Source organism: Labeo rohita, unplaced genomic scaffold, assembly GCF_022985175.1.
Source record: "Labeo rohita strain BAU-BD-2019 unplaced genomic scaffold, IGBB_LRoh.1.0 scaffold_72, whole genome shotgun sequence".
Classification (NCBI taxonomy): Eukaryota; Metazoa; Chordata; class Actinopteri; order Cypriniformes; family Cyprinidae; genus Labeo; species Labeo rohita.
Genome location: NW_026129656.1, coordinates 524,588 through 538,266, shown reverse-complemented (window position 1 = coordinate 538,266; position 13,679 = coordinate 524,588). Strand labels below are relative to the sequence as shown.

General features: G+C 34.5%; 2 protein-coding genes across 4 annotated transcripts in view; both read left to right on the top strand.

Annotated features, from left to right (window-relative positions):
• mgat4b (alpha-1,3-mannosyl-glycoprotein 4-beta-N-acetylglucosaminyltransferase B) overlaps positions 1–9,881 on the top strand; it is a 160,672-nt gene extending 150,791 nt beyond the window's left edge. Inside the window, exons 13-15 of the mRNA XM_051104441.1 lie at positions 3,885–3,972; positions 5,025–5,137; positions 8,435–9,881. Of these exons, the coding sequence (XP_050960398.1) occupies positions 3,885–3,972; positions 5,025–5,137; positions 8,435–8,458 (225 nt within the window). The 3' untranslated portion in view covers positions 8,459–9,881. The remainder of the gene's footprint in view (positions 1–3,884; positions 3,973–5,024; positions 5,138–8,434) is intronic.
• Positions 9,882–11,452: 1,571 nt separating this feature from the next.
• The window catches only part of canx (calnexin), a 29,048-nt gene continuing 26,821 nt past the window's right edge, over positions 11,453–13,679 (top strand). For all 3 annotated transcript variants that reach the window (XM_051104440.1, XM_051104439.1, XM_051104438.1), the window contains exon 1: positions 11,453–11,524. The gene's annotated coding sequence lies outside the window, so the exon portion shown is untranslated. The remainder of the gene's footprint in view (positions 11,525–13,679) is intronic.

Sequence of the window (13,679 nt, the reverse complement as noted above, 5' to 3'; positions counted from 1 at the left end):
AGCTGGATGGACACATGAATAGGCCTACTGTTACATTATGTTGAGAATTTATATTATGCTAATCTAATTTTCATGTTGTTCATTCTGTTAAAAAATGTTTTATAAAAATAAGCTGAATTAAAAAAAATAATAATCATTTAAATGTTTTAAGTACACTCAGGTTTTGAAACATTTGATGAAATTTAAATTTAAAAGAAAATGTTTTTTTTTTTTTTTGTATGTTTGCAGTTACATATTAACAAGGTCATAGTCATGTATATTTGATAAAAACAAGATTAACACAAAAAATCTAGCTTGTATTGTTGTGTTACTTTTTACCCACTTATGTGTTACTTTCGTCCCAGCAACTTTTGTTCAAACTGAAATTATACTGAAGTCTTTCTACATTTTTACAAAATATCACCTGGTATTAATAGACAACACTTCTGACTTATAGGCCACAGCAAAAATATATCTCTGTCTACAACTTTATCTTTTTAAATAATGTTTTTCTGAAAAATGTTACTTTCGTCCCCGCTCTTCCCTACTGTTCCATTCGCTTTCAATAAACTGTTCATTAATATAGAGATATCACATGCAACAGAATAAAAGGCACATATTGTCATTCAGAACAGCTCAATGATGCCCAAAGTAGATTTGTACATTTGATGGAAAAAAAAAAAAAAAAAGAGTTGCGTTTGTCCATGCAAAACCCGCAAATTTATCTGTAGGTGGTTGACAGAGCATTGCTAGGATATGGCTGCGGTCCCTCCTTAAATATAAGACTATGAGAATGTTTCTAACTTTGAAATTAACATAATTAAAGCAGCATCCTTTTTTGGTTCCAGAAGACTTTAGACCTTAGTTTAATGCACAGATCCAAATTTTTAACCTTGTCTGATTTGTCTTGTCCTGCCTGTTTACATTGACTCAAGACACAGCTCATATCTGATATCTGTGTTTATATTCATCTCTGCCCAAACTAGAATGATTCCATTGGTAAATTACCCATCAGGTTAGACTAGATTAACAAACTAAGTGGCTCCGTACGGTTGCTAACACACAAAGAGTGCTAAACGCAATACAGTACTCGGCAAAATGAAAGAGGAAGTCCAAGGCTTATATAGGGTCTCTGATAGGTTGCAGGTGATCAGCACAATGAATGATGGGAAACGTAGTCCAGGATGTGGTGCAACAGTCTGTGTAATGTGAATGTCAAAGCGACCTCTAGTGACGAGCGGACTGGCGTACAGGACCAGATCGTGACAGAAACATTCATTTGACTGAATTCAAGAAAGAGATATTATGTGTGTGTGCTGTGACCTCATTGCTGAAACATATAATGTAGCTTTCAGTAGCTAAACAGTTTTATTTACACTATAAACCCAGATAAGTTAACAGAACTTAAAAATTAAGGCAACTGATTTTTGTTAATAAACCTTAAAATCATATGTGTTTAAAAGTTAAATATTTCTATTACATGTTACATGTACTTTTTGATTAGTTAATTAATTAAAGGTTTTCATTAAGTCTACTCAAATATTATACGTCAATTTTATGTTTAATCATTTCTTACAAAATTCTTAAAAAACGTAAAAAAAATTAAGTTCTATAAACTCAAAGTTTTAGTATTACTTAACTCAATATTACTTAACTCAAAGACTTTAATAATACAGTACTCAAAATCATGTGGCTCAAAACTTAAAAACTTTGTAGCAACTGATTGCCTCAAACACACTGAATACAACTCAAATAACTTGAGTAATGACTTTTATTGAACAGAATTTTCTTCCTTAAATCATTTAAGTTTAAAACTAATAGTTATAAGTACTCAGAACTTATTTCAACTGAGTTCACTAAAATAAGATATACATTGCAGTTAAGTAATTAAGTGATTGAGTGATAATTGAGAATAAGTAATGAACACCTGCTGTTAACAGACAGAATCACTGAATGAAAAAGAAACACAAGAACTACAACTGACCTCAGCCACAGTGGTATCATGTTGACTCACACAGACATCGGTAATCAGCATATGAACCTAAAACATAAAAGAAAATAGTAAGAATAAAAGAAAATAGACAATTCACCTGTATTATTATTCATGCAGCAATGCATGCTGGGAGCCATGGATGAGCTTTTTCTTTTTTTAATGGTCGCCATTGTTGAGGTTCATTTGCTGATTCTTGATGTATGTGTGAGTCTGATTGACACCAGATGAAAACTTATTTTGTGAAAAACTCTCTGTATAGTCCTTTGTATTATCTGATTGTCACAAAACTGTCACAAAAACTTTTAGAATCAGTTTTACTATAGTCAATAAAACTAACAACATCTATTTAAGATTAGATTCTGATGATTGTCATCATTAAAATTAACCATCACTACCTGATCGCGTTTTCTCTGGGCTTTTGTGTTATAACAAATGTGTTTCATGAACACACGGTTACAACAGCCAGAGAAAAAAAGCTCAGAAAAGTCAAGGGTCAAGAGCCCATCTAAAGCAAACACCAATCTCTAACATGGTTACTTCAGATCAAACCAAAATCATCTAAACCTCAAGTCAATTAACAATTAACAATAAGATAAGACATCTGACAGAAATAAAGTCAATCTGGCTATTAATAAGTGGAGCTGGTAATGCTGTTTGTGGAGTTGTTTAATCACATCTTGAGAGATTTCATATCTTTTATTTAGGTTGATTGCATGTAAGGCTGTGGCCAAAGTCAGTTGTAGTTCTTGTGTTTCTCTTTTCTTCAGTGATTCTGTTTGTTAAGGTGCAGGTTGCAGGTGTTCATCACTAATGCACAATAATCCCTTAATTAATCATTCAATTACTTAACTGCAATGTATATCTTATTTTAGTAAACACAACTGAAATAAGTTCAGAGTACTCATAACAACTAGTTTTAAAATTAAAATGATTTAAGGAAGAAAATGTTATTCAATAAAAGACATTACTCAAGTTATTTCAGTTGGTTGTACTCGGTATGTTTGAGGTAATCATTTGCCATAAAGTTTTTAAGTTTTGAGCCACATGATTTTGAGTACTGTATTATTTAAGTGTTTGAGTTAGGTGCTACTAAGTAATATTGAGTTAATGCTGAAACTTTGAGTTTATAGAACTTAATTTTTGAATTTTTTAAAAAGAAATTATTACAGTGGCACAAATTATTAAAAATTGAATTAAAATGGAATAACTTTCTAATATTTGAGTAGACTTAGTGGAAACTTTTAAATAAACTATAAGCAAAAAGTACATAATAAAACGTAATAAAAAATTACCTTCTAAAAACTTATGATTTTTAACTGCATGTATATCTTCTTTTAGTGAACTCAACTGAAATAAGTTCAGAGTACTCATAACTATTATTTTTAAAACTGACATGCACTGTAAAACCAGCCAAGTTAGATGAACTAAAACCACCATGGTTTAAGGCAGTTGGTATCCTCAAACGGTTTGAGTTAGCCTAACTTGACGGGTTTTACAGTGGATAAATTCACAGGGCAGCACCTCAGTTTTTACCTATATAATGTTTTCACCTCAATAAAAGAAGCTGTGAGTTTGTGCGAGCTTCATAAGATGACATTAAGAAAAGATTGGAGCTTGGAAATACAGGTACCATATAAAAGAAAAACACTTTATGTCTAATGATTTATAGGTTTTTACAGTAAAATTAGATTCTGGGCTAATCAGCTGATAAATTGATAAAGTTTTGCTATTTTTGCACTGTGGTTATCAAGGTCTTGAATTATGTACTCTAGCAAAGATTTACAGGCAGCAGTTCACTTGTAAAACAGGGAGCATGTGTATTTTTCTGGCTGAAGAACAGATGTGATGAGTTACTGAAGTGGAGAGGGTTATTGTGCAGAAACACTCCAACATTTTTGTTCCTCTTCATCAGAATATTCAGTCGGAGAAAGAAGCGCTGAAGGAGGGGAGAGAGAAGACGCCAAAGTACCAGCGCACAGAAGATGGCTTTATCAGAATAGGTGAGCCGCATCATACACTGCACCTGCTGTGAAGTACATACTAAATATAGCAGCATGATTCAGCCCATAAACAACGTTCATGCTTGTATAAAGCATGCGCTGGCCTAATAAAGTCTTTTTTTATTCTCTGAAATAAGCAATAATTGATGCCCAGATTCACTGGTTATGATTCACTGTTGTCAGCTTGTTGTGTTGGATTTTTTTTTCTGATGGTGTAGTTAAACACCTGTCTTGTTTCACCATCTTTAACCCATTTTCTGATATAAACGATGTGGAATTGATGCAATATCATATGGCCCTATTAAAACGGCCTCCACAGTGACATTCTCCTGAGAGAGCGCCAGTGCCGCCCACTTCTGAAGCTGTTACATGAGAAACACAAGGAGAATTCAACCCATGGAAAAGATATTTGTGTGAATCATTCACTGCTTTCTTTGGTCCTCTCTTACTTTATTGAGCTCACACTCCATATCCAATTGGGAAATCCTACAAAAGCTTTATTTTGAAATGTCTGGTCTTTTTGCGGGTGCAGTATCATGTCTGTTTTCTCTCTCACTCTCTCATATAGAGGCTTTTCTCATTATTATGTATGGATGTCTGTGTGATTACTGTGCCTCAGGGTTTATTGAAGCCCGTCGCTCATGACAGAGCGTTAGATATCCCCTCAGTCATTAATATACTGAATATAATCCAGACAGATGGTTTTGAGCACTGCATGAACATCCAAAAATGTCAAATGACATTTTCTCCTGCTCTCCTAAATGTTGGTTTATTTAATGTGGTTTGTGTGTAGTTTGATGAGACGTTTCACACAAAAACATAAATTTAAACATAAACACATATAAAAAAACAGTACTTGCTTACGATGAGAGCGATGACCTATAAATGGTTTGTTTTTCTACTGAATTAATTAAATAAGATTTGGCACGGTCTGCCTCAGCCTTCTATTTTTCACATCTCGAAAGACTTATGCAAATGTTTATGAAGAGCTTGTGCATAGAACTAGAGATGTAGTGTCCAGCCTCTCACAGTGTGTTGATGCCGTCCCTCAGGAAAGTTTGACAACGGGATCGCGGAGGGGGAGGTGGACGCTTCCTTCGGCCCGCTGGAGGCTCTGCGGCTCTCAGTACTGACTGACTCTCCTGTGTGGGTCATTCTCAGCGAGGTACAGTACAACACTACTGTTCACCATCTGTTCCTCACTCACATGAACTTACACCTAGGAAACAACCTACTATCCAACCTACAACCTTCTATATTATAACAAACCGTATATATATATATATATATATATATATATATATGTGTATGTGTATATATATATATATATATATATATATATATATATATATATATATATGAAGAGTTCAGATGCAAAAGCCTCTACATCCATCTGACGCATTTCTTCAAAATTAGCATTTCTTTCTGGCTTTGTATAGGTTTCTATGTAAGTACTGGTACTTCTGATTGGGCTGAGGCTGGAATTTAGTGAGTTTGAGTAAAAGTATTTGATGGACATGTACTATGTGTCAGGAGCATTTACTCAGTATCATTATCTCATTTTTGACCGAGATGGCTTTTAGCTGGTTTTGCATCTGAACTCTTCATATATATATATATATATATATATATATATATATATATATATATATGGGTAGGGCCATTTCCTCTGAGGAAGCATGGGAGGCAGTGTCTCCTCAAAATATTGGATGAGAATAAAAAATATTCATAGTACAACACTTATACAATGCTAAAACATTTGATTAGTTCATGCTTTAAATCCTACCTCTTATGTTCGTGCGCGTTCATGAATCAGTCTCAGTGAACAGTATAATGGCGTTATTGGGAAGACTATTTTAAAAAAGTAAGTAAACAACTCACACAAGTCAATATAACCACATTGTTACGTCAAAAAAAGACTTAAAATTTGCATTTACATTTAGTCATTTAGCAGATGCTTTTATCCAAAGCGACTTACAAATGAGGACGATAAAAGCAATTAAATAAACAAAAGAGCAATAATATGCAAGTGCTATGACAAGTCTCTGTTAACCTAACGCAGTATATGTACCAAGTTTTTTTTTTTTTTTTTTAAGAAAACAAGCAGTTAAAAAATGAACAGAGTTTTTTAATAAAAAAGAAAACAAATAGATAAAAAATAATTAGAATGCACTCTCAGAAATAAAGGTACAAAAGTTGTCACTGGGGCAGTACCTTTTAAAAAAGGTACATGTTAGTACCTAAAGGCTCTATTTTGGTCAGTGCTGTATGTTAACTTTTTTTTGCACACAGCACTGGTGCTACAGAGGTTGAAAGGTTTGTAGCACAGGCCAAACAGTTGTAGCACAAGTTAGGGGTGGGCGATATGTCAAAAATATCATATCCCTTTTTTTTAGGAATATCACGATTCATGATTTTATCATGATTATTTGTCATGTTGGCTTTACTATTCACTACTAATTTCCTTATTGTAAAAGTAAAGCCTTTCAAGATAACATAATATAAAATAAAAAAAAAGAATGGCAGATATTTAGGCCAAAGTGGGTGAAGATAAAAATCTTTGTCATTTTTTGAATTTGTTATTAGAAAGTAAGAACAAAGATATACATTAAAAAATACACATAATATACAAATAAAACCATCTATTTTCAGGTACAGCATTTAGCAGTAGCCAGACATTCAAGAAATTAAATGAATAAATATTAAAATAAAACACTATATACACTATATACATCAATTATATTTTTAAAGCAACAGTATTAAACTTCATCAGTCATGAACAGTGAGTGATTTTTCTGTTTTGTTGTTTTATTATCATTAATAGAAAAGCTCACCCAGTCAGCTTAGTCTGTCAATTATGTCATAGTGTTTTATTTTTACACCATCATTTACTCATTCTCAAGTTGTTTCAAACCTAAATTAGTTTCTTTCTTCTGTTGAACATAAACGTTATGTTGAAGAATGTGGGTAACCAAACAGTTGGTGACTTCCATAGTATTTTCCCCTCTACTATCAAATGTGGACCAGCTACTGTTTAGTTACCCACATTATTCGAAATATCATCTTTTGTGTTCAGCACAAGAAAGAAATTAATACATGTTTGTGAGAACATGTGAATGAGCAAATAATGACAGAAATTTTATTTTTGGGTGAGCTATTCCCTTAATGACAAGCGGCACCATGTTTAGTTCTGTCCCTTTAAGAGCTGCACGCATCCGTTTTTTCTGTCTGATTAGTTTAATTTTTAAGAAACTTAACCAACGGTGTTTATATGTAAACCTTATTTGTTTACGTTCAGTAGCCTATTAGATGCGAAATCAATCAGACGTCGAAGACAACTTAGCCCAGAACAGCACGTGAATTAAATGTTTAACCAGCAAGGCTTTAAAACAGATGCAGTAGAGAGACTCTGCTGCTGAGTTAACATTTAATATGAACGTATGTCATGCTGTACAGGATATTGAGGTGAATGCACCAGAATTTATTTACCCTCTTAATTCCAATGTCAACAGTAAGGGTGTCCTAACTTTGTCACACATGGGTTTTCCATTTTGGCTTTTTTTTGTTTTGTTCAGTAAATAATGACACGGTGCAATTTGTTATGTGTTGTAGTTCATCTGAGGTTTTATTTTCGCAATTTTAAGACCAGCCAAGGATCAGGTTTTTTTTAATGATGTCCTGATGAAGGAAAAACATGGAATTCAATAGGGTGTCCTAACTTTTTCACATGACTGTGTGTGTGTGTGTGTGTGTGTGTGTATATATGTGTGTGTGTGTGTGTGTGTGTGTGTATATATATATATATATATATACACACATAACTTTTAGATATTTAAGACTGAATATTTATAAATTTAATAGATATTTTAACATTATTGTTGCTTTTACCAGATACATTTATGTTAAAAAGATAAAAAAAATATTTTATATAAAAAAAGATAAGACAATATATTTTAAATTATTTAATCGAGTCATGATTTTAACCCCACCCAGAAAATCCTGAACATGAAAATGGTGAAAAACTGTTTAAGGATCTATCTTCACAATTAAGTACTACATAGTTCAGAGTCTTTGTAGCTTGTTTCAGTGATGTATTTATTTCTAACATTTTTAATGTGTTTAGAAACAATTCTCAATTGACTTTACACAGACTTTAATTTGTCATTAATATTAATGTCATTTTAAATTAATACTAATTTATAATTTATAAGTAATATACACGAGTGTTCAAAAGTTTGGGGTTGGTAAGATTTTTCAATTTTTGAAAAATATCTCTTGTGCTCCTCCAAAGCTGCATTTATTTGATTGAAACATTATTACTGTTTTTACAGTATTTTCAGTGTATTATTATTACATTTTAAAATAACTGTTTTCTGAGTATATTAAAAACCCATTACTCCAGTCTTCTTCATAAATCATTCTAATATGCTAAAATTTTTCTTTCCACCTTCTCTCCTGACAGATTTTTATCAAGAAAGCAGAGTGACGGATGTTCAACAATACCTCATGACTTCACCGGGTCTCTGGTGCAGGATGGAGTCTGCTCAGCACCTCCACATGAGCTCTTCACACGAGTTTCTTTAGCTTGGTCCAATAGCGCCAACTGCTGGCGACAAGCTGTTATAGCAGGGTAGAGAATGCCGGGCGATGACTGATTGCGAGCGGTCACTCAAAGACATACGGCCCGTGCTGTCAGACGCGCCGCAGTAGCTGGCAGACGACTGATGACGCTGTATTTTGTAAACTGTATTTATATGTATATATGCCCATGGTTGAGTTTATGTAATTACACTGGTCTGTTGTCAAGGGCTTCCTGAACGGTCTCGGCCGTTTCACGATTAACTTTGACATTCTACAAATGCTGCTTTTGGAACGGAAGACTCTTCTTAATTTCCTACTCGAGATTCGATTTTCAAAGTTCAATTTGTGTTGTTAATTAGCTGACAAATTATTCTGTTTAGGCTACTCCAAATGGTGTGTATTTATTGTATTTATTATGATACATTAAGAGTACACACAGGCATATGGCCGTGCTAGATATGTGTTTGTTCGTGCACAGGCCTAGCGTGTGTTTCCAAAGTCAGTCCAAAAGATTCCTTATAATGAAAGTAACATTTATTGTAACTAGAGTATGCTGCGAAACTGTTTCTTCTAAAACCTGAAATCGCTGGACTTTTCTTGATAGAATTAGGATGAAATCAATCACAACAAATCAGAGGGAAGCCTTCTGAACAGTTTGCTTTACATTTTTTTTATTATTGTCATCATTTTTTTTACTTTCTATCCAGACACATTTCTTGCAATATGTTGTTTTCCCCTTCCTGCCTTAATGTGACGCAGCAGCAGCGTGCTGATGTGGCCGATTTTGTACGATAGAGCTGGTAGGGTAAACACAATCAGATCTCTACAAGTTATATAGATAGAGAGACAGACAGACCAAAATCCTACCAGAAACATGTGCTACTTGAAATCTGTATAGCTCAGTGTGAATCAGTGCACTGGTATTTAGACGCTCTGATAATGCTACATAAATTTAAGTTAAGGGTCCTGGTATTTTTTCATGCCTTAAAATGATTCACCATTAATGGTATCGTAATAAAACACTGATGGCAATAGGTAAACTGAACAATCAGCACGTTTGACAAGATCTTGAGCTAGAGCAAAGTCATCTTCAAAGAAAGAAAAAGAGAAAGTTTGTGCAGTAAGATAACACCATCTGACCTACAACAACGCTGATGTTGTTTTAAAGGAGAGTCACTTCCCCGCACAGGTCGAGGAGAAATACACCACCGTCAGCTTTCACTATCCCTTCATTGTTTTCTCTTGATTAGCCAATTTGATCCATGAACTCCAATGGAAATGTAATGCTCCTGTCAAACTCTTTGAATAAAGACAAAGTCCGAACTTGACCTCAGTGTTTATTGCTATGCAGACAAGGTTGCAATTTATTGTTTTTATACTATCAGCATAGTTTTGACCATGATTATAACGAAACAAATATAACTACTCCTATTATGATCCTTTCTTATGGCAGCTATTTATGAAAGTCAAATCGCATGTAGCCTTGAATATCTGTCATTATTGCCACATTGATTTATAACAGATTTATAACTAATTTCTGAAGACAATTTTACCATATGTTTATTGCTTTGAATGATATCTGATTCTATCCAGTGAATAATACATCTTTAGGATTCTCAACATTATTTATGAAGACCCATTTTGGGGCCGTCTTTATAAGTGAGTTTTATAGTAAGAAGGTTAACAAGTTAACCAGCCCCTGACAGCTGCTCTACCTGTCTCACTGCCCTGAAGCCGGTCAACGAATGTAAATGAGATGATGCCCACCTGAAACACAAACAAGATCAGAGACTTTTAGGGTGTGCCCTAAACACTAAATACTGGAATTTAGTTTCACTCGCATGACAATAACCAGAAACAAAGAGTTCACAAATTCACACATGGAAGACTGTGAAACTTACATTTAACTTATGGGCAAATCAACTTGAAGGTGAATAGATGGAAATATACAGTATGTGTGCTTCCACACAAGGACCCTTAGGAATGACGTCATTTATCTACATAATTTACTGCATGACTTTTGACATTACATTACTTGTTGCATTTACACTCTAAAAACTGCTGGGTTAAATACAACCTAGTGCTGTGTAAAATATGGAAATACCCAGCGATTGGGTTGTTTTGACCCAGCATTTGGGTTACTACCCAGAAGAAGGGTCAAAACAACCCAGTCGCTGGGTATGTCCATATTTTACCCAGCAGTTTTTAGAATGTTTTTCTACTGTATGACACCAAAATTGTTTGATTACCAGTATTCTTCAGATTTTTCATGTTTGGATGAACAAAAAATCCTTTGTTGGATTTAACAACAAAGAACGTATTGTATTTGCTTGTTAAGTTAATGCCTGGATTATGTATTTTATGATGTCACAATGTAATATGATAACATTACATTGTGTCACAAATTATAAAGCCCTAAAAATGTACACACTGACCAGTACTTGTCAAAATACCAAAGTTTTTAATGGTGATTTTGTACTAAAATTAAGGTAGCTTGGTATTAGAGCACCATCTAATATTATTAGACAGAAGCCTTCATGACAACAATTTTCGTCAAATGTTTGTCCAAACGTTTTACTGCTAAAATCCTACTGCAGTTAATTTATGCCGCTTTGGCATGTGAACAAATTGTTGCTAAATAAAAAGTAGGTATTTGACTGTTTCCCAAGTATCCAAGTACCCGTCATTTATCACTTCTACTCTCCAGTGTCCAATAAGAGTCTATTTCCCTGTCCTCGTCGGCCAATCAGGGGTGTCCACGAGGTGCAGGTCGGAGGCGGAGACCACAATCAATGACAGACGTAAAATCTGGACAATCATCATCTCGCAACGTCTAAGAGGTGTGTCCACGTTGAGTACAGTAGCCAATCGGATTCGCGTAGAAGGCGGAGCCTCTGTTTCTCGATTCATCGTCCATAACCACACGTGACGCGCTGGAGTCGCAGGCGGAGTGCTGCATCAGTGAGCACGGGTGAGTACACTAAACCTGCGAATATGAGCTTTACTAGACCTGTGAGACATTTAGTTTATGTGCAGTACGGTTTGCCGGGGTGTTATTGTAAGAAAACGCGATTATATGCCTTAGCTAGAGAGTAAAACTGAGAATATGTGCTTAGACCTAAAGGCTAGTTGGTCAGCTAGCTGCTTGAGCTAAGCTAACTGATACAGGTGTCACGTCAATAAAATCAGCCGTATAATGAGAACTTATCACAGGAACCTGCTTTACGTTATTGATCGTGTGATTCTGTTGTCAGCGGAGCAAAATGAAAGCTGAATTGCGGTTCGTGTGGTCTTATCTAATGTTGGGGGTGGGCAGCTGCTGCTTCTGCTGAGAGATTTGCGAATTGAATGAAGTTTGTCAAACAAGCGGTGACTGATTTACTTTAAGTTGGTCAGATCTCTGCACATTAAAATATTTAAGTATTTAGACGTATGTAAAGTTTAATTTATTTTTGCTTGAACATTATTTGCTTGTGTTTAAAAACATCCATTCATATGTAAAGTATGATGTATAGTTTGTTAACTTTAGGTGTTTTTGATGTGAAATATATAGGCAGTGCACATAGCATGATGTTTATCTCATCAAATGATCAAATATCACTCAACCTAATTTTTGCTTTCAGTTTGAGTTGTAAATGGAGGATTGTGGAATGAATGGCAGCGTGGGGGGGTTTAATGCGGAAAAGCCAAACCGGCTGAACTAGAGCAGCACATGTCAGTTGAATCGTCATTTCCGCCCTTTAAAAGGAAAGGTAGAGGTCACACCAGAGATACTCTTGACATTTGCATGGGCTAGAAACTTAAATGAGGTTTGGTCAGATTATAACAGAAGAGCGCTTGGGATAAGACTTCTTATTTCATTATATTAACCATGCAGTTCATCCCAGCAAGACTACAAGAAAATAATTGTCGTGACCCTTCTTGTGGTTTGTTAACATGTAACCACATGTTTTTGGATTCTGGCACTTTGAATGTTGAGCTCAACTTTGACCTTTATGTTTAACCAAAAGATTCCTTTCCTGGTTGGTAAATCTTGGTTCGAAGTTAAATGCATTCCTAACAATTATTCAAGTTCCTCATTGTTGATGTTGGTGAACTAGGTCATTTGAATTATCTACGCAGTTATATATATTCACTTTTATGGCCTGTATCTTGCTCAGAGGCATTGAGTCAGTGGTGCACTCTGGGAAGGTTTGTGGTACCTTCCCCCAACGTTTCAAGCCCAGATCTGTGGCACTCGAGTGTAAAGAGCTTAACCATGTGTTCTGCAAGTGTATGCATTCACTGTTGAGTGCTGAATTGAACAAACCCCCAGTTAGGCCATGCTGGGACATCCACATGGGGCTTAATCACGTATAAGACTGACATAACGAGCGCCTGCTCTGGACAATCATTTAACCAGCACTTTTGGGTTGTGTAAACAACAAATATAATGTACCGATTGTTATCGCAGAATAAACTGCAATATGACAATCATTTAACAGGCACTTTGGGTTGTGTAAACAACAAATATAATGTACTGGTTGTTATCGTAGAATAAACTGCAATATGATAATCAAGTCCTGTATCAGCCTGAAGGTATTTATAATGCAAAAACAACTGGCTGATTATACATGCTGTAATTGTGATGGTAATTATTTAGAAATTTTGCAATAGAGTATTTTTGTTGTTGTTTATCTGCGTATAGAGAAGTCTGTCGTTTGACTGGACGATCCACTAATGACATTTTGATTAAAAATCAATGCACATTTTAACTGTTCATAATAACTTCTATAACATACATCTTAGAAAACAGTGAATTTTCATTTCATGCCAAAATGAAAATATTTTAAAACACACACAAAAAAATTCAACTGATATATTGATTCAAAGTGATTTCCTTAAACAGTTTGAACCCATTAAAAGAAATTAATTATGCTTACCAATTCTATAAACATTTTAACTGAAGAAATTACTATTTTAGATGCTGTTAACATTAGTAATGGAAAAAGGAAGGCTAACAAAACTAGTCTAATGACATGATCTTTAGGAACCTTAATGGCTGTATAAAACTATTAAAATCATTGTGATATTCACAGTGTTGCTTTAATTTTATATTGGCAGCAAAATCACATTTGGTTATAGAT